The 24,541-nt window shown below is 38.8% G+C and overlaps 7 protein-coding genes across 7 annotated transcripts; 4 read left to right on the top strand and 3 right to left on the bottom strand.

Moving 5' to 3' along the window:
• Positions 1-3,845: 3,845 nt before the first annotated feature.
• GCK72_019383 (uncharacterized protein) lies at positions 3,846-4,406 on the top strand (the record flags this gene model as incomplete). The annotated part of the gene is made up of 3 exons (XM_053732999.1): positions 3,846-3,930; positions 3,984-4,053; positions 4,355-4,406. 3 exons carry the CDS (start codon positions 3,846-3,848, stop codon positions 4,404-4,406), a joined length of 207 nt encoding a protein of 68 aa, XP_053581912.1.
• A 4,938-nt stretch (positions 4,407-9,344) lies between these two features.
• GCK72_019382 (uncharacterized protein) lies at positions 9,345-10,146 on the top strand (the record flags this gene model as incomplete). Its single annotated transcript, XM_053732998.1, has 2 exons — positions 9,345-9,462; positions 10,031-10,146. 2 exons carry the CDS (start codon positions 9,345-9,347, stop codon positions 10,144-10,146), a joined length of 234 nt encoding a protein of 77 aa, XP_053581911.1.
• Positions 10,147-12,016: 1,870 nt separating this feature from the next.
• GCK72_019381 (uncharacterized protein) lies at positions 12,017-14,301 on the bottom strand (the record flags this gene model as incomplete). The annotated part of the gene is made up of 8 exons (XM_053732997.1): positions 12,017-12,344; positions 12,404-12,541; positions 12,658-13,092; positions 13,142-13,437; positions 13,616-13,885; positions 13,931-14,029; positions 14,073-14,195; positions 14,239-14,301. The coding sequence occupies 8 exons, from the start codon at positions 14,299-14,301 to the stop codon at positions 12,017-12,019; spliced, it is 1,752 nt and encodes a 583-aa protein (XP_053581910.1).
• A 2,013-nt stretch (positions 14,302-16,314) lies between these two features.
• Positions 16,315-19,292, top strand: GCK72_019380 (uncharacterized protein; the record flags this gene model as incomplete). Its single annotated transcript, XM_003115600.2, has 5 exons — positions 16,315-16,820; positions 16,893-18,093; positions 18,138-18,610; positions 18,663-18,933; positions 19,020-19,292. 5 exons carry the CDS (start codon positions 16,315-16,317, stop codon positions 19,290-19,292), a joined length of 2,724 nt encoding a protein of 907 aa, XP_003115648.2.
• Positions 19,293-19,308: 16 nt separating this feature from the next.
• Positions 19,309-20,828, bottom strand: GCK72_019379 (uncharacterized protein; the record flags this gene model as incomplete). The annotated part of the gene is made up of 4 exons (XM_053732996.1): positions 19,309-19,465; positions 19,516-19,910; positions 19,974-20,648; positions 20,727-20,828. The coding sequence occupies 4 exons, from the start codon at positions 20,826-20,828 to the stop codon at positions 19,309-19,311; spliced, it is 1,329 nt and encodes a 442-aa protein (XP_053581909.1).
• A 333-nt stretch (positions 20,829-21,161) lies between these two features.
• Positions 21,162-22,672, bottom strand: GCK72_019378 (uncharacterized protein; the record flags this gene model as incomplete). Its single annotated transcript, XM_003115569.2, has 4 exons — positions 21,162-21,309; positions 21,358-21,499; positions 21,573-22,239; positions 22,292-22,672. The coding sequence occupies 4 exons, from the start codon at positions 22,670-22,672 to the stop codon at positions 21,162-21,164; spliced, it is 1,338 nt and encodes a 445-aa protein (XP_003115617.2).
• Positions 22,673-23,137: 465 nt separating this feature from the next.
• GCK72_019377 (uncharacterized protein) lies at positions 23,138-24,172 on the top strand (the record flags this gene model as incomplete). The annotated part of the gene is made up of 4 exons (XM_003115697.2): positions 23,138-23,171; positions 23,524-23,667; positions 23,715-23,874; positions 23,941-24,172. The coding sequence occupies 4 exons, from the start codon at positions 23,138-23,140 to the stop codon at positions 24,170-24,172; spliced, it is 570 nt and encodes a 189-aa protein (XP_003115745.1).
• Positions 24,173-24,541: the final 369 nt, after the last annotated feature.

Raw genomic sequence — 24,541 nt, 5'->3', positions numbered from 1 at the left:
CCTGCTCCTCTACATTCGACCAACCTTTTTTAAGAAATGTGACCTAGTCAAACATTTCATTATATCTGATGACGTCTCACCTTCCATCTCAATTTGTAATTCAGAAGGCTTTCTCGTAAATGACGTCTCCACAAGTGTTTCTCATCTTTATATATTTTTCCCTTCTCTTCCCATTACCTGTCTATATAAAGTTATTCAAATTCCAGGAAAAGAAGAATTCCCAGTATTGCGTGACTAGGTTTAAGTTTAGAAATGACACCGAAATGATGTATGTTTTTGAAAAAAAAAGTATCCCTTTGAAGTTGAAATTCTGTTCCCGGATTACTGTAATACCTTCGGTTTCTGTGATTTTTGATGATTCAAGGATCAAGTTGAAGCATCTTCTGTTGAGTACAAGCGTCATTGTTATGATGCAAAAAACAAAAGAAAAAAGAGATTACTATAGAAATCATGTGAACTTTGCTTTCAAAATGATAAAAATTTCAAAATCCGTTTCTTTCAAATCCGGTTGTATAAAAAGGGAAGAATTGAAATCGCAGTGAATAGATGTCGTTGTTTTTCTAAGATCAAATGGAATTTTTAGATTTTTGATTTTCGTTCATGACTTTTTGAACAACTGTTATACTAGGACACAGTGTTTTCTGAACGGAGCCATACTGCACGTGATGAGAACTAGTGGTATTATCCTGAAATGAGATTTTTCTCGATTCTTCGAAAAAAAACAATTTCCTATAAAGATTGCTTAGAAAGAGCTTTAGGAACAGCTCTACAGGGGCTTAACATCATTCGAATAGATTTCAATCTAGAAATGTGTTCATCATTTCATGTATTAGTCCTACTTGTTCAAGAAATGAAGGGGAAATGACCATACATACCAGCAAGTTAGAATTTTTACTTTTAAAATCTGATGATTCAAGCCTTTGCTCATATCAGATCAAACGGTCAGTTCATTGAACAGATCTATTATTTTCTGGAAAATTACTGATTATATATAGAAACTTGAAGTTATGACGAATTTTGTTTGAAAAAAAATCACCGTAATCCTCTCCCACGCCCTTTTAGACAACTTCCGTTTTTTCTTTGCTCGTTCAACCTTCTTTTGTTCTCATTGTTCGTTAGATGACTCCATGAACTTTACTTTTCAAAACCTCTCAAAATGATCATGACCAATCATCAACACCAATTCTAGGCTCATTTGTCAAAAAGTGAGACAAAAGTCATGGGTACACTCAACATTTCTCACTCACTCCAATTTCGAATTCCTTCATTTTTTCTTCCCATGAGCACCTGAGGTCACGCAACTTCGGACCCATTTATGCGCATAATTTACGTGTCGTTTCCGTCGATGTCAGTTTTCGAAAATGACTTCATATCTTTCAATTGCTCTCATAAATGTCTTCTTCTTCTTCCACTTTCTTCTTATATCTTCAAACACGATCTTCAATTGTCTTTCTGCAATTCTCCTGCATCTTCATCCAATTTTCATGTCATTGTTCCTTCCTCCAACTATTATTTAATTGTTTTCTGTGTCCGATGCACTTTCTTCCTTTTCGTTTCCTATTCTTTGGTTCTTTTCTATTTCTTTATTTTGAATTATTCCTTGTTTCCCAGTGTTCACATTTAGAGTTATGGTATCTGCATAACTACACCGCCCGTCTTCTTCTCTTCTCCTCCGTTGGCATTTCCACAAATACCACCCACTTCTAGTCGTAATCAATGGCTTCGCCGCCACAGACATCGGTAGTCAAGTGACGATTAGTTAAAAATTCGTGCGTCTCGTTTTCAAAACACGTCGGTGTCTGCATTCAGAAATTTGATGGATGAGCCATCATATACAGCTCCGCTAGCAGTACAGGGGCGGGGTCGAGTGTTCCGGACGAGCGGATAGAAGGATACTAATACTAGGATGTTAAGCCAGCTTTGGAGCAGTCATTCGTTCATTCGCCGATGTCGGCGACCTTTTCTCTTCATTTTGTAGCCAGAGATAGATATATCTGTCTAGGACATTACTTTTTATTTGAGCATGTCAGCTCCGTAGATCGGAACTTCCGGATAGCGGTTGTAGTGTTCATAAATATCTACGACCGGGGACCCATTCTTTAGTAACAGTTTACATAAAGAGGAGGTGATGGTGCTAATATGAAAACTTTCGTGTATCCAGTCTTGGTTACTATACACTTGCTTCAAAAGATTACAACAATTACCGGATTGTTATTTATTTGAACTAGTAACGAATTGCTAACCAACGTTGCACGAATCCCATCAAATTTTATAATCTTAATTCCACCACCTCTTCAAACCAGTACTCAGAAATGATCCTTTTCCATTCAATGTTCAAGAGAGTTCGAACTTGATCGACAGGGGGTCTAGGCTCTGACAGAGTCTCCTGAAATCAGACCTCAAGACGTCTGTTCGGAACGAAAGAAACCACATTAGCCAGCTTGATCTATCTAAGCAACAACCTACTTCGCGAACCAAAATCTAAACGTAACGAGTAACCATTGGATACATCCGTCAAATAGTCTAATGTGACTAAAGTTTACTTGACATGAACAACATGACGAATCGTTTCAAAAACTTTTGAAACTCTCCAAAAGATGTCCAGTTAGTCATCTCTCCCACTCAAAAGGAAACTAACTTTTGATTCGCCTGGTTGAATTTTAAAAGGTCAATGGGCCAAAAACTCGTTTTTCTTATTTCCTTATTACATATAAAAATGAAAACCAAACTTCCCGAAGTAATTCGATAATCGTGGAAAAATCTCGGGACTTCCAGAAACGACTTTCCGATTCATAGCTTTTTTTTCGCAAAACTAGCTTATCTGATTTCGTGTCCAATTCTTCAATGAATACTCAGAAAAAACAGAAGAATCGTTACGCGAAGCCTAAAATTAGGTCTCGTTTTCTACCCAATCACTAGTTGTTCTTTTTCTTCTTGACTGGCGTCATCTTCTCTCTTTTTGGGCATATCTTCCGATATCTCACTCCCACGATGACAACTCTCACATCACTTTTTTGGTGTCCGGGTGGGTATATATCAATTGCCTTTTTGGATATGTGTTATGGGGTTGTGCTGTTGAATGTCACAAGGGAACCTTCTACAACCCTTATGCATTTCAACTCGAGCTCTGTTTTTTGTGGAATAGTTAGTAGTGTTGTGTCTGGGAAGCGAGGAAGATAAAAGAAGGAGGAGGAGATCGTGAACTTTTTTGAGAGTATAAATACATAGTTAGTTCCTTAAAGGAAATGGGGTTGACTAGAAAAAAGAAGAGACTAGTGGGAGGTTCAAGTTGGAAATTTTCAAGGAGTGGACTTTCGTGGAGGTGTGGCAGAAATCTGATAGTAGCAATAAGATAGTTTTTATTTAGATCAGAGCTTCAATTCTGAGTACTTTCAGGGTTCAGTCATACTATCAGCTAGTTATTTATCACTATCCGTCATATTTTTATAAGAAAATTCTAGTTTTCCTGAATATTGAAGTGAAGTTTACCTATTCGCCCTTGTATTTATTCATGACCTAGTTCACCCTCTCAGAGCAACGGTCACCTTCTTCTTCTCCTTCTCAACCCATATCCTCATAGACGTTTCTTCAGAAATTCCCGTTTATAGCAGGTACAGTAGTGATCACTTCCTCGTTTTACATCTCATTCTATCATCATTCCCATCATCATCATCTAACGCTTTTCCATCTCATCATGCTCTCCGAATCTCATTAGTGAATGCAAATAAGGGGGTCTCTCACTCCATTTTTTCTTCCATTTGTTTATGTATACTCCAGTCAGTCACTATTTAGTGTTCAAATAGTTTTTTGTCTCTGAACCTCATTTCATGTCAATGTTCCAGACGATGCGGCTCTTCATCTTGCTTTCGTGTCTTCTCGCGTGGGTCCTCGCAGCGCCGTACATCGATCAAGAGGATGCGCTCCGCGTTTGTAAGTTTTCAGATTCTTGGTCCCTGTGGTTGATTAAGTGTATTTTGTTTCAGTGAACGCGTATCTAGAGCAATTCGGACCCGGAGCCGAAAAGGTTTACTATGTTGCCGAGGATGATCATGGGTGAGTTGGAGACGAGATTGAAGGGTCGGGAATACGGTAGGGATAGAAACCGGGAACAACTAGGAAATTTCTTCGAAGGGGTAGCTATATCTCTAGCAGCTCAATGTTCCAAGGACAGATAGACATGACTGTTCCGAACTTCTAGTTCATCATAAACAACATTGAGACACTATCTCTGACGCTATCGAGAAGGCTTGAAACATCAAAGCTCATTATGCTGTGCTCCAGTCTACTGACTCATTACCATACTCCTTTCTGATCAACAACTTGAACTCTGATTCAATATAATATCCCATTACAGTTTCAGATCAATGAAACGTGGTCTTGGTCCTCGTCCTCTTCGTTTCGGATAACCGCTGCAACATCTTCTTTCACTCTTCCTGTCTCTCTCTCTTTTCCCTTTATTTCATGTCGCACTTCAATTGCTGTTCCATCTTGACCCCCATTCCCTTAAATCCCTTTAAAATCTATCCTCTCCCTTTTTGAAGAATCTCTGAAAACGCTGCAGAAACACTGTTAACATGACACTCTCTTTTTCCGTTTCTCTTTCCCCCCTTTGTGTTGAATACAAGAAATAAAAAGCTTCCAGTTTCCCTCTTCTTCATTTATTTTGAGATTTGGAACATCCGAAAACGAGAAATCGAATCAAATTTTAATGATTATTGTTGGTTTCTGTTCCTTTTTTGTTTTCTTCGAGAATGATTTGGTTGGAGTAAAAAAGGAAAAAAGAAAGAGTAAACAAGTATTCATCAGACAAATGGTAGACAACAATAATATCTTTTACGAGAGAGATGAGACGACTATTCCCAGATTCCCTGAGTCGATTAGATTAATGCCACCCACCTATTCTTACAGCTCTTTTTGAGGAATTGGCATTTGGAACAAGAAATGAATCAAGTTCTGAAATGTTACCTCTTCTAAGAATCAACATCCAGACGTGTGTATTCGAAGGTTTTTAGGAGAAGAAAACACAACCTATTGGATGGGAAGGAGGGGTAATACGAGTAGTACTTTGGTTCCATGCCCAGTCTCTTCCCGGATAAAAAAACTTGTCTACCAGAAGATGATGTCAGTGCACTTTTCTGTTTTTTACTCTGACACGAACGTCGAATCACGGGTTGTACATGATGAAACGAACATTTACGTAGAAGAGATCAACACAGGTAAACTACAGAATAACCACAAAAATACACATTCGAAATCCATAATTCAGGGAGTTGTATTCTCTGTAAACACATCTTTGAATGTTCTAGTTTTCCAACCATAGTGAACTGTTTGAGGGCAAGATAAATATACTTTAATAGAAGTTATTTGCGATTACAAGACCGTGATATGAGCTGAAACCTTTCTACTTTTTTCATGAATTCACGGAACATTCTGGAAATGAAACGGATACTTCCAACCTCGCATTGGAACTATTCAGTTTTTACAGGTTGCAAGTCGAAAAGCTACATGTTTCTTGTCTTTTTTTTTCAAAAGAAGAAGACATCCGTTCAACCCCCTCCTAGTTGAATCAGTTGAAACAAAAAAGCACACATCTCAAAAGAATTCAATCTTCTTTCTCGTCACGATTAAACATTTCATTTTAAACCCTCACATCATAGATGAAACTCTGAGATAATTTAGAAAAAGAGGGCGTTTTGTAGAGCAAAGTCCGATGAAATAAATATGTTTGATGTTCGAGAAGCAAACAAATAAATTCAAAGTTCGTAGAGTGTTGTTCTATTGCGGTTCAACATTTTTCCGTTTGAATAAAGTTTTTTGTAACTTGAAAACAGATTTTTTCAGAATTAGCACACGAACTTTTTAAAACACATTTACGACTTTCTCCGATGAAACCTAGTTTCCAATTTGAAGTTATACTCGATATCTATGAGGTTAGTGACTCTGTCTATTATGTTCTCTGAATCAAATGAAAAAAAAAACCAATTTCGTATAAATATAGACTCTCGAAATGCCAATTCTGGAAGAAAGAAAACATTGTGTGGAAAATTAGTTCGGTCTATTGTTCCAGTGTAGGTCAAGCTGACAATTCGAGAGGACATGAATTTTTGATGACATTTCAAAAATAGAAAATAGAATGAAAAAAAAGTTTTTTTTATCCAAAAAACCGAAATTTGGTGTTTTATTAAATCTTTTATGTTTCTTTTTGGGTTTGCAGACTTGGTTATAATTCAGGTAAGGAGCATGGAGTTTTTGCAATTTTGCCACCATTCAAAAAGGGTTAGAAATCAAGGAAATATCAAGTTTCATTGTTGGAAGAAGTTCAATGGTCATAAAATACTGAAACTAGATGGAAGGTGAATTGGAAAACTAGCACAAACTCTAAACATGTTTCGTAACTACACAAAATAAGAAAATCAAACACAAATGCTCTATTAAAAAATAAATGAAGTTAGCAATATCAGAACGATGATCAAAATCTGGATTAGATACAGATACAGTTTTTATCAAATAAGCTGGTACAATGCAGTAAACCATTATCTTGAAATTTGCATCGTCTCAAAATTTCTAAATCAAAAATAATCAGAAAGCTTTAGCAGAATCAATGATTTTTAGAAGAATAACAGGATGATTCTTCAAAAAGAATGAAACGAAATCTTTCAGGTTACCGAGATTAGATCCTACAATCTCAACAATGATCATCAAAATCGTATGGGCAAATCTCCAATAACTGTTTACACATACGAAAGTGGAATCTGTAATCTGCGACCGTCCAAATTTATATGAGCACTTCCTCTGACTAGTTTATAAAACCTGGGTAAGAAGACTGGTTCTCGAACATGGTTCTCAACCCGGGCTCCAGAATTACCATATTATGAATGTTGTCATTATTGTTTTCTAGTCTTCACCCATCAGACAAACCCCCACACTCCGAACGGAAGTGGTGGATTCAAAGTAGGTATCCGGTTACCCCTTCCGAAGAAATGCATACTGAATTATTCTGTTGGTCCACTTGATCCAGAAACAAAAACAGGCTAAAAAAGGTTTTATTCTCTTTTAGTCTGACACAACACTCGGAACAACACTTCGAATTCTGAACTCAGAACCACTTTGACAAAATGAGATGATTGCAAAGACAATCTACGTCATTGTGACAACTGAAAACGATTAAGAGACAATGTCTCGCTCAAGCCAACAGGCCATGTTACACATGTACCAAGTTGATCCGTTTCGGCTGATATTTTGATATGATAGTACCCTAGGAATTCTAAGAATTTTATACCATACCAGATTAGGCTCCGCCCCCTTTGACCTACCGAAACGATCGATTGAAGTTGAAAAATGCAATTTTTTATTATGAAAGATAGGATCAAAATTCTTTCAGAAATGAATTGCCAGCCTCATTTTGTGCAATTTATAAGATAAACTATTTTTTCTAGCTCTCCTGCGTCATATAGAAAAAATCACTTTTTTGAAAAAATTGACAATTTTTTCATGTTTTTTGGATTTTTCGGCTGGTCGAAGTACTGTGGTCCAAAGCAAAGTTATGATGATTAGATAGATATTTGTGTTGGCTATTCAAAAATATAAACATCTTCCCCAGATTTTAGTGGCTAGCTGAGTTATGATCAAAAAAGCGCCGTGATTTGAGACATTTTAACGTACCCCCCTCCATGGTAAAAAATGGCTGTGTGATAAAAATCAAAAATATTTTAGATTCGAGTTATTCAGAGCTGAAATGGTATTCACACAACTTTTCAGACAATTCTGGCCATGTTTCATTGAGTTGCAGACACCTCCTCCATTTTTTCGAGTCAAAAAGTTTGAGCTCTCGTAGCTTTCCAGATCATGACTCAAAATTCATGAAACTTCGAGAAAACACTGGAATATACTTCGAAAACACAAATAATTTAAAAAATGTCAGTTTCCGTCGTTTTGTTAAACTTTCGTTTCATTTCATAACTGATAGCTTCATGGGTCAACGATAGTGAGATATTTTGCGCATAAAAAACCAGAATTCTTTTTTGTATTTGATTTTCAGCTAATTATTTGTGTTTTCGAAGTATATTCCAGTGTTTTCTCGAAGTTTCATGAATTTTGAGTCATGATCTGGAAAGCTACGAGAGCTCAAACTTTTTGACTCGAAAAAATGGAGGAGGTGTCTGCAACTCAATGAAACATGGCCAGAATTGTCTGAAAAGTTGTGTGAATACCATTTCAGCTCTGAATAACTCGAATCTAAAATATTTTTGATTTTTATCACACAGCCATTTTTTACCATGGAGGGGGGTACGTTAAAATGTCTCAAATCACGGCGCTTTTTTGATCATAACTCAGCTAGCCACTAAAATCTGGGGAAGATGTTTATATTTTTGAATAGCCAACACAAATATCTATCTAATCATCATAACTTTGCTTCGGACCACAGTACTTCGACCAGCCGAAAAATCCAAAAAACATGAAAAAATTGTCAATTTTTTCAAAAAAGTGATTTTTTCTATATGACGCAGGAGAGCTAGAAAAAATAGTTTATCTTATAAATTGCACAAAATGAGGCTGGCAATTCATTTCTGAAAGAATTTTGATCCTATCTTTCATTAAAAAAAATTGCATTTTTCAACTTCAATCGATCGTTTCGGTAGGTCAAAGGGGGCGGAGCCTAATCTGGTATGGTATAAAATTCTTAGAATTCCTTGGGTGCTATCATATCAAAATATCAGCCGAAACGGATCAACTTGGTACATGTGTAACATGGCCTGTTGGCCTATGCTCGAGCCAGTCAGAGATTGTCTCTTAAAACGGTCAGAAGGCACATGTTATTTGTCAAATTCTACCAATTCTGTTTTCTCTCTTTGCTATTCGACTTGTGAAATTCTGTTCCTTATAAGTTATAACAAAGTTCTGTGTTTTTCGTTGTCTCGAATCACCAAGAATCATTGAATTTCAATGATTTCAGATTTCAGCCGAGAGACCCCACTCACAAGTGTTCAAGAAAGACACGTCATCCCGGAGTCTTGTCCGCCTCCTCGCACACACCAACACGATCTGCTATTCTTCTATTGTCCTCATGATTAATCACATCTTCAGATTCCACTTCAACGGTTTCCGACACCTGCTGGAAGAGAATCTAGAAGAAGAAAGAAAGAATCATCTTCTATCTTCTCCATTCCAACATCATCATCATCATACTTCTTCTCTTCCAATCCTTCTATCCGACGACGTGAAATGTCACGTTGGCCGTAGAAGCAGCAGCAGAAGGCGTATTGTGTGTGTGTGCGTTGCTTACTGACGACGCCCATCAGGCCCCGCCCCTTTCCCGGAGACACCTCCGGCTCCCGACGATTTGCATGCCATTCTGCTGGTCGATGGTGGCCACCACAACTCGACGATCTGGGTCCCACACAATGTCGTGGGTCACCCCAATTCTATTACTGATTGCTTTTTCGACAGTCGCACATTCAATGTGTAAGTTTGATTTTTGGGAATTTCAGAGACTTCAGAACTCCCGGAGTGTCTATTCGCCTAGATTTCAAGAGTTTGAGGATTTGAGTTTCACATTGAAAAAACTTAAGACTGTCGTATGTAAAACAAGTCTTGTTCCTAACGTAGCAAGACACCTTCAGCCATTGCAAGGATAGATCTTCTTAAACTTGTTGAAAAGTGATTTAAAACCGTATTCGTGTCGTGGCTAATCTCAGCCAACTTTTCATCTTCAAGATATAAACACCAATTTCCGATTACTCCAGAATTACCTATTCTCACTTCCATTATTATGTGCAGACCTAAATCAATCCAATTATTCCACATAACTACGAAAATAATCACTAATAATACTATAATCACTCTCGCCGAGAACGAAGGAGCCGAGATCATTCAAAAACAATCTTTGAAAGTGACGAATTGATTGAGTTATATTGAAATAGGTGAACAAGCAAAGAACTAACTACATTTAGGCACACAAAATACGAAACTCTCGAAAAAATGACTTCAAAATCTTGCAGTCAAAAACACAGTTTAAACTTCTGAATTTCAGCAATTCCACTCCGTGAGGTAATTCTTCAATGGTCCGACGTGGCTGCTCCAGAAATGCTCTCAAGTGGTTATCAACGGTCATCTAGATCTTTTAACATGGGTCCCGACGTCGTGTAAGTGTGAGGGTGGTCCCCTGTCAGTTTCAGATTCTCTTGTTTTTTTTTAAATTTTAAATGCGTTCGTGTGGATTTGGTAGGGATGTTAAAAATGCGTTTTACGGTAACCTTCGCCTTTTTCATTTTCGCCGACGGCGATATTTGCCGCTTCAATTTCAGGCGAAGGCGGCCTTCGCCTTTTTCATTTCCGGCGAAGGCCGCCTTCGCCTGATTTTAAAACGTAAATTTTTGACGCGTTTCATTTCCCAGTGGTAAAAAATGCTATTTTTTTCTAATTTTGTGTAGAAATTAATTTCAAAAAGCGTAAAAAATGCGTAAAAAATGCTTGCCAAAAAATGAAAAGCGGTAATGAAAACCTGCGAGAAAAAAACTAAACAGGCGAAAATCGCCTGTCTTGGAAATGAATACGGTATTTTTCGCCTTATTGGGAAATGAAGCAGGCGCAGCGTGAAGGCGAAGGCCGCCCGCAACATCCCTAGGATTTGGTTCTTTTGGGCAATTGTCGAAAAAGGGGTTTCTGATGAGAACTTGAGAGATTTGAAAAAAAGGATATGAAAATGTTAAAAGTGATAAAATAATCCTACGTGCCGGATCTAGATTGAGATTCAAATACTCAGATTCCAGGAACTATTCCTTTATAAAAAAAACTTCCTTCTTTTCAAAGATAACCTTCCTCATCTTTGATATCCCAATTTCTGAATGGACCACTAATCGAGTCGAGTTCTCTGAATATCTACTCTCATGCCACCAAACTTGTTCTAGAAATGGCGTGTTTTCGTTTCCAAGTTAGGTATGAACTCAAATATTCGTGTCTTCGTGCAGTCATCGGTACGTAAAAATAACCAATTATATACGAATATTTGATGTTGTAGCCATCGAAAGACGAAGTTGAAATCTGGTTGTATGCGTCACTTTTCTCTCTTAAGATATAGTTCTGAATCTGGATGAAACGCATGAGTGATTCTGAAGTTGAGAGGAACAATGAGAAGAGAAACTGATTGAATCATATCCTGATATTTTCAGACACGAGAAACCTCGACCTCTTCGATTCGGATGATGATGTTGGCACGTGGCACACGATGGGATGAGAGGCTTTAATTAAATAAGAGAACAGTTACATCAAATAAAGTGATTGCTCATTCGGTTTTTATGTGTTTCTTGTTTATACTTTCTGTCGGCTTCAGATTCAGATTCAGATTCAGATTGAGAGGGTGGCTGACCTACCCCACTAGAGTTTTCATTAGAGTCCGCAGGCCCTTGTAAAGAAAGATATTGAAGTTTTGCAATAATTTTATGGGTTTATAAAAGATTCATAAACCTTTTGAAAGAGAATCGGATCACGCGTGGCGGGCAGTTTGGGAAGAGATGTTATTGAGGGTGGAAGAAGGAGAGAAGAGGGGCTTCTGGTTGCAAAATGTACTCAATGTGACGTGAGAGTTAACCTCCATCATCATCTTCTATTGAATATGATGATGTTTCGGCCAAACATTTGGGTTCTGCAGTTGCGGGTAAACAAATTTCGAGTTCTGACCCGTTTTTCAAAGTTCATATTGACATACACTCGGAGTATGCAGAAAAAAGTAGCTCATGTTGGGAATGAAAAGGGAAAAACGAGTGCAGAAATTGTAGTTTCTGGAAAAAGGAGGGAACGAATCCAGTACAAAATAGGTGTGGGTCACGGAGAATTTCTATTGGTTTTAATGAAAAGCTTTTTCAGCGGATGAATATTGCAGAAAAAGAAAAAATTAAGAACAATATATGAGTATCTTTATATTCGTTAATTGAGTTCTATTAGCGTGCAAATGGATTTCATATCACAAAAACTGTACTTTTAACTGCAATGTCAATTAATAACATATTGATAAAACATCCTACAAATGAGAGAACTGATGCGAGAAATTCTTCACCAATCGATTCTTCTGCGAACTCGTAATATCGGCAGAAACCCTTTGAATCGTCTTCGGATCGAGTAGTTTCCTCTGAAGACGACTTCTGATATCTTGTGAACTCGTTGATTCCACTTCATATTTCTTCTTTCGTTTTGTTTTTGATTCATAGTCTTTCATTATCTTCTTACTGTATTCTTCTGCTTCTTTCAGTCGTTTTCTCTCATTTCTCTCGTTATCGTTATGACGGTCTTCTGGGTTTACAGGGACTCCTTCGGCATCCCGATCGACGATTTTCCCGTGAAGAGGACATCTGGAATTGAGAATGTTTCAAATTTATTCGGGCAACAATTAGTAGAAAAGCGAACGCACCTATGAAGATCTTTCCTGCGACATAAGTATCCATTCCGCAACTTCGCACGACATTCTTTGTCAATTTTCGGGGCTTCTCCAACAAATGTGAACTGTCGTTGAGTGTAAATCGTTTGATGAACTGTTCCAGATACAGTGCTGAAAGTTAAAGGAAATGAAATAGAATACATGTTGTTTGAATTTGTTTCTTCATAATTGACGATAGAAACTTAAAGTAAGCTTATCACAAAAAACTTGATTCGAACAGATAATACCTCTCATCGGCAGACCTCCAGAATCGATGACAATCAGCGTTGTTCTTCGGCACTTCCACGTTTTTCCTCTCTTCTCCCCAGTATTTCAGATCTAATCCAAACGGTACACTTTTCAATTTCGGCTCTTCCTTAATTTTCTTTTCTTTTTTCTTCTCAACTTTTTGAATTTCAGAAACGTCTTCATCATCCTCATCAATCTTTTCTGCATATTGTAACATCAAAATGTCATCGATCGAAATTTCGACATCAATAAAATCGTCATCAAATCTTCCTTTTTCTTTCTTCTGTTTTATCGATTTCGCTTTATTTTTGTCTTCTTTTATCCGTATTTCGTCTGCTTTCAATACCAGTTGTTTGATGGAATCTCGATAATTTATAATCTTCTGAGCCAGAGATTCGCCCGGTTCTTTTAAAGGAATTAGTCGTTTTGCAATTCTGCAAAAATGAATATGACACGTGACTATTTGGTTTACAAGATGCCTACTTTCTGAGCGTTTGCACTCGATGAATCAGCAACAATTTTGCACCGAGAAATGTCTCGACGATAGCATCGTTCTCTGGGGAAACTTTGATTATTGGTGCTAAGTCCGAAATGACAATTTCAAATGATTTGGTAGAAGTAGATGATGTTGATGGTATTTCAGAAGGCAATAATGCACTGGGTTCATCAGAATCCGTGAACGATGGAACCAGCATCTGCATGGTGGTTTCTAGTTCCATTTTGAGTCGTTCCACGTCTTCTTTGATCTCGTTGAATTTCGATTTGTACAAAGATAGTGTCTGAAAGAATAAACATTGATGATGATATCATTTTGAACTGAATTGAGATCAAACGTCACTTCCTTTTGTTGAAATTTGATTTTTGAACGAAGTCTTGGATTTTGTAAGGATTTCTGTGCTTCGGTAACAATGTTCAGCTTCTCTGGTTTTTCACAAATGTAAAAGAAATTCAACTCACCCTTTCAATAATCATAGCCTTTCTTTCTTCCATCAAATCCTTCCTCCTTCTTTCTTCTTCGATTTTCTTGTTCAAATTATCGTAGTCTACAAATTTCGTTTTCTTCAGAGTCACCACCAAACACTTCATTCTGCAATCACTCTGCCAGTATTTTTCTTCCCATTTCTTGACAACAAGAATTGCTTCGGCTTTCAATTTATTTGAATCCTCTTTCGAACCGGGAAGTGGATTTCGAATCGGATTCGTCTCGACCATTAGCTCTAGGAATTCCTGAATTTTTGGATAATTTATCGACTTTCAAAAACATTTTCTTACCGTGGGGTCGTCAAGTATTGTGTTTCTGAAGAGACGAGAACTCATGAAGAAGTCGCTGATGAGTTGAAGAACAATGTATCGATCTGCACATCCGGATCTCTAAATACAACAGTTGAAATTTGTGTTTTTTTCTGTATATTACACTCGAAGTTTCCATGAGAACTTCAGAAAACATCTCCGTAAGCTCCTCATCTTTTTTCCCAATTTCTAACTTCAAATTTTGATACGGCACTGACTCGAAGTCTAGCTTCCCGTCGTCTGTCAACTGTAAATTATTTCGTAGTTCAAATTGTCGAAGCTTTCCTCACTTCTCTTAAAACCCGGTTCAAGTTCTTTCGTATCCCTGATTTATAAACATCTTCTGTTTGCATGTTCTGAAATTTATACAATTTAATGTAAGGTCAAAATGGCCATAAACGCGAATTAATATACATAATCTTATTAAAGGCACACGATAAAAGATTAACAGGTGGTCCTGAAGCGAATAACTACGATCGAACGCTATTTTTAATTTTTCTGTTTTCTGCTTCTCACAACAGTTTTCTCACAACAATGGGAGCCATGTCGAATCTTTTAAAAATTTGTTTAACATTTTTTCGTAGAACTTGCGAAAAAAAAAAGACACTGACGGCGGTTATTCAGGTGCTGAAGTATGAAAATGCAAACACGCTCCACCGCTCAATGTTTCGACGATGAAAATTCGAACGGAAAGGCCGCGAGGCTTACTCTCTTTCTCGCGGGTGCTGGTGGTGGTTGCGCGTGCCCCTCGTGATAAAATTGGGATGACCGCGGAGAGCATCTTCTGCTTCCCACCGATATCTTCTGCTTCATTTTCCCTAGTTGTCTCTTTTCCCATTGAAAATCTGCTCCGTGTGTTTTTTGCCGTCGTTTCGAATAATAGGTGTGTTTTGTCACGTGTGCGTGCACCCCAGTTTTCTTTTGCATCTATTTCCATTCTACTACTCTCTGCGCTCATTTTCCGACATCACGATGGACGAGATTAACTTTATTTTCTTGCTCTTCAGTTGCCATGTCTACAAATACAAAAGCAGACAGAAATCATCATATGACCACTCGCCGGCAACGAGCTCAGCTCTTTTTCTACTTCTCAATTTTCGTCCTCCATCGTATTGTTTTGTTTCGTTTTTTTGAGTGTGTATATGTGTGAACGCAAAAGAAGGGCGCCATGCACATCACGTGACAAAGCGGGACGGCTGCACTCATCGAGGTGTCCTTCCATCGATTTTACCGTCTGTTGCTTACAATAACATCGCGCCTTTTTTCTAAATTCTTAGTCGATTCCATCTGGATATTTTTTATTCTTCAATCTCGGGCCGGTTTTCTTTTTCCTGCTCTGTATCTTTTCTTTGTTTGTAATGGATGTAGTTCTCTCTTTCAAAGGACGGCATTCGTCAATTTCGAAATCCTTAGTATTCAGTGCAAGAACTCATGTTTTTTTTCTTCGAAAATCAATTTTTCATGTTTTCGATAACAATTATTCCGTCTGCTCTCGTGGCCTAACTTTTCATCTTTCACATTCTTCAAAATTGTAAACAAACTAAGGTTCCCTTATCAAACTAAGTAATTTCGAAACGATATTGTGTCCGTCCGACCGTCATTTATTTTCATGACGAAAAATGGAAAATGAAAAGAAAAATCAGTCGTTTTATCAGATCTCTATGGTTTTCGATTACCCAGTTTATCATTTTAAAAGATAGTTGCTTGTCAAGTCACAACGGTTTAGTTCTGATAGTTTTTCCATCCCTTCTTTCATTACTTTCTCCATTTATTAGTTTTACTCTGATCCTGTGGCCGAACTTTCGCAGTTCTTACATTCCCCCGAAGCGGAAATAAACGAAGGGGTCGTTATCAAGATACCCTCAAAAATTTGTGTCTAATGAAACTTTGTCATGACAAAAGTAGAAAAATAAAAAAATCTGTTATTTCCGTCGTCATATCTCTCCCTTTTCTTTTCTTTTTCACCCATTTTCTCTTTTTTTTCGGAGTGTTCATGTGATATGAATTTCCGCTCTTTTCTTCTTACCCATAAATCTTGTTTTATTCTCTTCAACTCTACTCTCTTGACAACATAAAATTCACATTTTTCAGAACTAGGGCCTGATCGATCGTCCCATCGTCAACTTTCGGTTGTGTGAGAGAGCGTGAGAGTGTGTGCGAGAGAAACGATATTTTGGCCTAATTTCTTACTGGAAAATCCCTAATTGCTCCCAGAAGGAGAGCTGTGACCGCCATTTTTGTGTGCGTGAGTGTGAGAGACTGACCTGGAATATACTGCCGATTTTTGCGAAATTCGATCGCCGGTGAGTTTTTATCAAACATATGATCATTTAAATGAAGAATTTTCAGAAACCGACAAAACAGCAATGGAAGTTCTCGCTCAAGCAAAGCTTCAATTCGCTCAAAATGACCGCATCGACGTCAACCTTTTGGATCAAGTTGTCCGAATTATGAACCAGATGAGCGGGAAAGAACAAGCCGAGGCCAACCAAATCCTCATGGCACTCAAGGAAGACCGTGATTCATGGACCAAGGTCGACGCAATTCTTCAATACTCGGCTCTCAACGAATCCAAGTATTTCGCTCTTCAAATTTTGGAGGCTGTCATCCAACATAAGTGGAAGTCGTTGCCACAAGTTCAACGAGATGGAATCAAGTCTTACATCGTTTCGAAAATGCTTGAACTGTCAGCTGAACAATCGATTATGGAGCAGAATCAGTTGCTTCTCCATAAGATGAACCTGGTGTTGGTTCAAATTGTCAAACAAGATTGGCCAAAGCAATGGCCGACGTTCATCACTGATATCGTTGAATCGTCGAAGACAAACGAGACTGTTTGCATTAACAATATGAATATTTTGAGCTTGTTAAGGTTAGTTTTCACTTCAAAACATATGTTAAGAATGCGTCTTTGTTTGATATCAATAAAATTTGCATTTTTCAGCGAGGAAGTATTCGACTTCGGTTCCCAGAACTTGACCCAAGCCAAGGAGCAACATCTCAAACAACAATTTTGTGGACAGTTCCAAGAAGTATTTACTTTGTGTGTCAACATTCTCGAGAAGTGCCCATCGAATTCGATGGTTCAAGCAACTCTCAAAACATTGCAACGCTTCTTGACCTGGATTCCTGTTGGATACGTTTTTGAAACGGACATCACTGAATTGCTGTCAGCGAACTTCCTCTCGTTGGAGGTTTATCGTGTCATCACTCTTCAATGTCTCACAGAGATCTCTCAAATTCAAGTTGAAACCAATGATCCAAGCTACAATGAGAAACTTGTCAAAATGTTCTGCATTACGATGAAGCATATAAGTTCTGTTCTTTCCGTCGATCTTGATTTGGCCGCTGTCTACAAGGACGCTTCCGATCAAGACCAGAAGTTCATCAGCAGCTTGGCTCAATTCCTTGTTGCTTTCATCAAAGAACATGTTCATTTGATCGAAGTTACTGAAGAAGTGATACCCGAAAACAAAAGAATTGTTCGTGAGGCTCATGACTTTGCAATTCAAATTCTTTTGAAAATCACAATGATCGAGGAAATGGAAGTTTTCAAAGTTTGCCTTGATTGCTGGTGCTGGCTCACTGCTGAACTTTATCGTATCTCACCATTCATTCAACCAAGTTCCCTCTACGGAATGATGTCCACTAACCGCGAGCATCCACGACGTCGTCTCTATCGCGAGTATTTGTCAGCTCTCCGTACAACAATGATCTCCAGAATGGCGAAGCCGGAAGAAGTGTTGATTGTTGAAAATGATCAAGGAGAAGTTGTCCGTGAGATGGTTAAGGACACAGATTCCATTGCCTTGTACCGAAACATGCGTGAAACTCTTGTCTATTTGACCCATCTTGACAACAAGGATACTGAAATGAAGATGACTGAAAAACTCGCATCACAAGTAAACGGAGGAGAGTTTTCTTGGAAGAATCTCAATCGACTGTGCTGGGCAGTTGGTTCAATTTCTGGGACGATGATTGAGGAGGATGAGAAGAGATTCTTGGTTCTTGTCATTCGTGACTTATTGGGTTTGTGTGAGCAGAAGCGTGGAAAAGATAACAAAGCAGTGATTGCATCGAATATAATGTACGTTGTGGGACAATATCCACGATTCCTCCGAGCTCACTGGAAATTTTTGAAGACGGTAAGAATTGGGGTAAAAACATTCAAGCTAACTCATAGTTGCAGGTCATCAACAAATTGTTCGAGTTCATGCATGAAACCCACGAAGGAGTTCAGGATATGGCTTGTGATACCTTTATCAAAATCGCCATTAAGTGCAAGAGACACTTTGTGATCGTTCAACCAGCTGAAAACAAACCATTCGTTGAAGAAATGCTCGAGAATTTGACTGGAATCATTTGTGATTTGTCTCATCCACAAGTGCACGTCTTCTATGAAGCCGTTGGACACATCATTTCTGCTCAGATAGACGGAAGCCTTCAAGAAGCACTCATCATGCAACTCATGGAGATTCCAAACCGAACTTGGAACGATATCATCGCATCCGCTTCGACCAATGACAGCGTTCTTGAAGAACATGAGATGGTGAAATCAGTTCTCAACATTCTCAAGACCAATGTTGCCGCTTGCAAATCCATTGGATCCGCTTTTGTGACTCAGCTTGGAAACATTTACAGTGATTTATTGTCCGTTTACAAGTAAGATAATTGACACGAGTTTATTTTTTCTGGAAACAAATGAAAATTGCAGAATTCTCTCCGAAAAAGTGTCCCGTGCAGTAACAACAGCCGGAGAAGATGCACTGAAGAATCCTCTAGTGAAGACGATGCGCGCAGTGAAACGAGAGATTCTGATTCTTCTCTCCACATTTATATCGAAGAATGGAGATGCTAAACTCATTCTGGAGAGCATTGTTCCACCACTTTTCGATGCTGTTCTCTTCGATTATCAAAAGAATGTGCCACAAGCAAGAGAACCGAAAGTTCTTTCATTGCTCAGCATCCTTGTCACTCAACTTGGTGTAAGTTTAGCAAATCTCATTTTTCTTTAAAAAAAATTGAAAGTGAAACTTCTTTGGAAAAACAAGTTAATCATAAAATCTTTCAGTCTCTCCTGTGCCCACAAGTCCCCAACATTCTTGGAGCCGTCTTCCAATGCAGCATCGACATGATCAACAAAGATATGGAAGCTTTCCCAGAACATCGAACCAACTTCTTCGAATTAGTTCTATCGTTGGTTCAAGAGTGTTTCCCAGTCTTCATGGGAATGCCACAAGAAGATCTCTCAACTGTCATTGACGCTGTCGTCTGGGCTTTCCAACACACGATGCGTAATGTTGCAGAAATCGGTGAGTTTATTCACAAGAAAGAAAAAATATGAGAACAAATACAAAGAGTTATTGGTTATTATTGTTCAACGGCTTATAGTTGATAACACCCGCATGGCTGTCCTGTCCACCAATCGCTGCTAGATGAGTTCTGTAGACCTCACAAGCTTTCTTGAAGTTAGAAGTTTCTTCTTCAACGGTAAAATCGGTTACGAATTGAGAAGATCTGGAAATGTCTTGATATTATAATCGAGTTAATGTAAGATATATAGTTACCTAATATTTGAGTCGTACTCCTTGTCTCCAAGTTGCTTCATTTGCCAGTGAGCAGCATTTTTCATCTGACCGAATTCGCTAGGAGTAAACTTGTAATCAGGGCAGGAGAACACTTCTCCAGCTATCAGTTTTCTTGGGAACTCTGGCTCGGAACAGCTCCATCTTCCGAGGCCAACTCCCTTTGTCAGCCCCATGTTGACAGATGAGACCATTGCATTTGCAGTCTGCCAACGACCGGTGATATAGACCACGGTTTCTTTAAATATTTCGCTCGTATATGCAACGAAATCTAAGAAGAAATTCTCTCTGTCGATAGTAGTTTGTCTTTTCTGAGCTTCTTTGATAGCACTTTCCATTGCACCGCCGGTTAGTTCTACGAAGTCAAATCCAGCGTTCTGAAATTAATCGGATTATAAGAAAAAAGCATTATTATCACTTGCCTCAATAAGCTGGCAAACTTTGATAATGTCTTCACGAGACATTCCGCATTCTTGGAAATCTCTGGAATTCAGTTTTACTCCTACGAGGAATCCAGTGCTCTCTGGAACCACTCCGCGAACAGCTTTGTACGTGTCGAGAAGCAAACGAGTGCGGTTTTCAATCGAGCCACCATACTTGTCGTTTCGCTGATTCTCAGGAACAAGGAACTGGTTAAAAATCATTCCATGAGCAGAATGCATTTCCATTCCATCGAATCCACTTTCATAAAGAACTGAGGCAGCGTGAGCGAATCTTTTGAAAATATTTTCCTCGATTTCTTCAACGGAAAACTCCAATGGATTCTTCGCACTTTCTACGAGGGTGTGGTTCTGTCCGAGTTCATTTGTATAATTTTCTCTTGCCAGTTTTCCAACATGATTAGTTTGAGCAATAGCCAGCGCACCTGTAGCTTTCATAACTTGTGCCTGTTTGGCGAAAAGTTTCCGGGATTCTTCATTAGTATTTTCCAATGTCACAAGTCCTTGACCAGCTTCACCAACGTATTTTGGATCAACACCCAAGTTTCCAGTGAGAATTATCCCATATCCTCCCTGGCCCCAGTGACTGTATAGATTGATGATTTCTTCTGTGGGCAGACCAAGTGTCTCAAGATTATGTTGTTTCCAGTTGTACATTTTCTCAGAAAGAGGACTCTGAAATTCAAAATTTTAGTACCGTGAGTTCACTGGGAGCAGGTTCAAAGTGCATCTTGTTAAATAAATACGACTCACCTTCATTATTCTATTGTTCGCCTTCTTTCCATGACGGAAAATAAGTGGCTCACCGAGCACGGCAGTGTCTACAGCTGCAGTTGAAATTCGACTGAATGACATTCTTGAAATGGTTAGATACAGGCTGGAATTCATGAATATATATAGGCACGAAGAACGAGATCGAAATGTTTGCGTAAGAGAGCAATGAGACGAGAAAAGATAGATAGCGAGAAGAGAAATAGAGAAAAAGAAGAAGATAGTGCAGGAGGTCAATCGAAACAGACGATAGCAGTCACAAATGTGGTTTCTTCAATTGTAGGTTGTAGCCATTTTTCTCCTAGATTCTGCCACTGATGTGTTCGATAAGATAGATTTACTGAGACTTTCGAATTAGATGTGTTGCGAAATCAGTTTTATTATCATAATGAGCACGTTCTACAATTTAGCGAGAATTTAGGAATGAATTGGTGTATATTTAATAACTTCAGCGAAGGTATCTGGTTTCCCATCAGTTGCAACGAACTTCATGTATTCTCCTGCCTTTTCGGCAAAGTTTTTGGCTTCTTTTTCATCTGTGAAATCCGGTAGCCCGTCGGTTGGTCTGGAATTACAAATGTGACAAATTTTTGGACTTCGCTTTTTATTCTACCTAACAACGTCATTTATCGAACGTCCAGCCATAGTTTTAATCTGGAAGTGAGCTGCGTGTTTGGAAGTAAAGTAGTCTGCTGGGGAGAACTTATTATCGAGTGTGGCATGAGCAACTCCACTAAGCAGTTTTCGTGGTAAATCTGAAAGGGGAAAAGTGAAAAACTTTAAGTCATATAAAAAAGTAGTGTGAAATTAAATATTGAATATACTAACCCGGTTCGGCAGCAGCAGCTCTTGCAAAACCGATTCCTTGAGTGATGTTCAGCTTGACAGCGTTGACCATTCCCGAAGCAGTCTGCCATCCTCCGGTGATGTAAACGACAGTCTTGCGGAATGATTTAGCAACGGTTTCGATAAATTCCAAGAAATAATTTTCACGAGCGATAGTGCTTGCTCTCTGTTGAGCTTCTTGCACACATTGTTCCATCTGCCCACCAGTGAGTTCAACGAAGTCATACCCCCCTTCTTCAAGAATCTCACAGAGACGACTGACTTCATCATTAGAGAAATTATTCTGGAAGTCTGCTGAGTTGAGTTTCAATCCAACCAGAAACCCTCCAGCTGCCGGAACCTCTTTACGAATTGCATTCAATAAGTCAATGTGGAATTGGGTTCTCTTTACAAGACTGTCACCTCCATATTCGTCAGTTCTCTTGTTATTGTTGCCGAGGAATTGACAAAATAGATTTCCAAAAGCCGTGTTAACTTCAATTCCATCAAATCCACAGTTAGAGAGCAGTTTAGCAGCATAGACAACTCTATCAATCAGTTCCGTCTTCACAACACTTTTTGGAGCATTCAGAATGTCATCTGCACCGTCACTGATGATGTGCTTACGGCCGCTTCCATCCGTATAACTGTTAAACGCCCATGCTCCTGGCTGAAATTACAGAAAAACAATTTTACGACTTTAAGAATTTCTTAAATCTTACATGATTAAGTTGAGCAATAGCCAACGCGTGATTGGCTTTCATAGCTCTCGCCATCTTTGCGTACCAATCTCTCATCACTGGACTGTCGTTTTCTTTCGACACGATTCCTTGTCCAGCTTCGTATGGATGTTTCGGGTCGATCACTAGATTTCCAGTGAAAATTATTCCAAACCCACCGAATCCCCACTTCTCGTAAAGATGGACGAGACCAGCATTCGGCACACCACGCTTGCTCTCGTGAGGATCTTCCCAGTTGTAAATTTTCTCAGACATGGGAGATTTCATTAAACGGTTTAAAGCAACACGGCCATTACGGAAATGAATGTGTTCGGTGAGCACTTTAGTGTCAACACATTCAGCATCATACCGTTGGTTTGGCATTGTTCGAACTTCAATCGATTGCAAATTTGGTTCTGTAAACTAAATAAAAGTTAGAAACTGGGAATCGGAAGCTGTTATAAGTATAAAGTTTGTAACTTCGGGGCACACAAGTTGGCTTTTATAAAGAATAGCCTTGCGTACGGACGCCAAAGTCATCATTTCGTCGCTGGGTGGGTAAACAACTCTCTACAACACACAAATGTACTTTGAAGGCCCTCCTGTGTCAACTGGCGTGTTTTTGCGAGAAGAAAATAGATGAGAAAAGAGAGACATATTGAAGGAATCAAAAAGTAACTGTCCCAAGGACATCGCTCTGATCATCTAGACCAATGATGACAAAAATTGTAGGAAACCTAGAATATATGTTGTGTCACATCCTACGAACAAGCAATGTCTACTGTCTTAATGTCATCGTTAGATCTTTGAAAAGTGACACATTTGAAATGCATTAACTACCAGAACTATATGGTCATTCGTCACTTGCCCTACTTGTCATTAGGTATTCAGAAGTGAACTTTTTGCTCCATTTCCATCATTAAACGATAGGTTGAACACAGAAATATTGAGCGAAACCGCGACGATAATCTACATTATCTCGCCCCAACTTCCCGGAGCAGTAAAAAGACTAACGAATAACAATGAAATTCGTAAATTTAAACTCTACTGTGTACAGTCGCAAAAACATGTCAGTGAAGAAAGAATGTCACTCTTGGAAAATTGAATTCCTTCTTCGTCGAAAGTGAAAGTACCTAATAGACTTACCGCATCAGAAACAAAACAAAAGAAGACAAATTGAAGTATCAAAATACCGCTACTAGTTTTTTACTTCCAATCAAAAAAATCTATTCCAGGTCTCGACATCCTCAAGGAGTTGTTGGCTCGTGTTTCGGAACAAGATGAGAAGATTTCACAGCCATTCTATCAACGCTACTATATCGATCTTCTGAAGCACGTGTTGGCTGTCGCTTGCGATAGTTCTCAGGTTCACGTTGCTGGTGCGTTGTATCTTCAGTATAAACATCGTCCAATTTTAATTTTCCAGGATTGACCTACTATGCGGAAGTGTTGTGCGCTTTGTTCCGAGCTCCAGAGTTTTCGATCAAGGTCCCACTGAATCCGGAGAATCCGTCTCAGCCAAACATTGAGTACATATACGAGCACATCGGCGGAAACTTCCAGACTCATTTTGATAACATGAATCAGTAAGTTTTTCAACCGTAAACCGACTTTGAGAACTTCTTTCTTAATATCATACTGTTTTTTTCCAGAGACCAAATTCGTATCATCATCAAGGGATTCTTCTCATTCAACACTGAAATCGCCAGTATGCGCAACCATCTTCGTGATTTCTTGATTCAAATCAAAGAGCACAACGGAGAGGACACATCTGATTTGTATCTGGAAGAGCGCGAGGCTGAGATTCAACAGGCACAGCAGCGTAAGCGTGCCGTGCCCGGAATCCTCAAGCCTGATGAGGTCGATGATGAGGAGATGCGCTAAATGAGATTGTGCCTCTTGTTAATTTTTCTTCAGCACACCTAACTCATACCATATCGTGTTCTTCTATTATCTACTTGGTCCCTTTTCCTTCCTATTATTGATATTGCTTATTATTGTTCAATTTTTTCTTCTCATTATTTTTGTTTTCGCTTCAGAAGAGCATCTTGTTAAAATCGGTCAAAGACCCTCGCTTCATGTGTTCTTCTGTTTTGAAAACGATTCCATTCCCAACCCGCGATCCCGAGTAATTAAACCTCCCTTTTTTCTTTCTCATCCATCTCCAACCCCACCTCTTCTTAATCTCAATGAGTTGGTCAATCCCGGTTTGAGGATGCAACCTTCTCTTCTTCCCTACCAGTTACTGTGTAG

This window comes from Caenorhabditis remanei, chromosome V (genome assembly GCF_010183535.1).
Source record: "Caenorhabditis remanei strain PX506 chromosome V, whole genome shotgun sequence".
Classification (NCBI taxonomy): Eukaryota; Metazoa; Nematoda; class Chromadorea; order Rhabditida; family Rhabditidae; genus Caenorhabditis; species Caenorhabditis remanei.
Note: the sequence above shows the minus strand (reverse complement) of the source record. Positions and strands in the feature narration are given on the sequence as shown.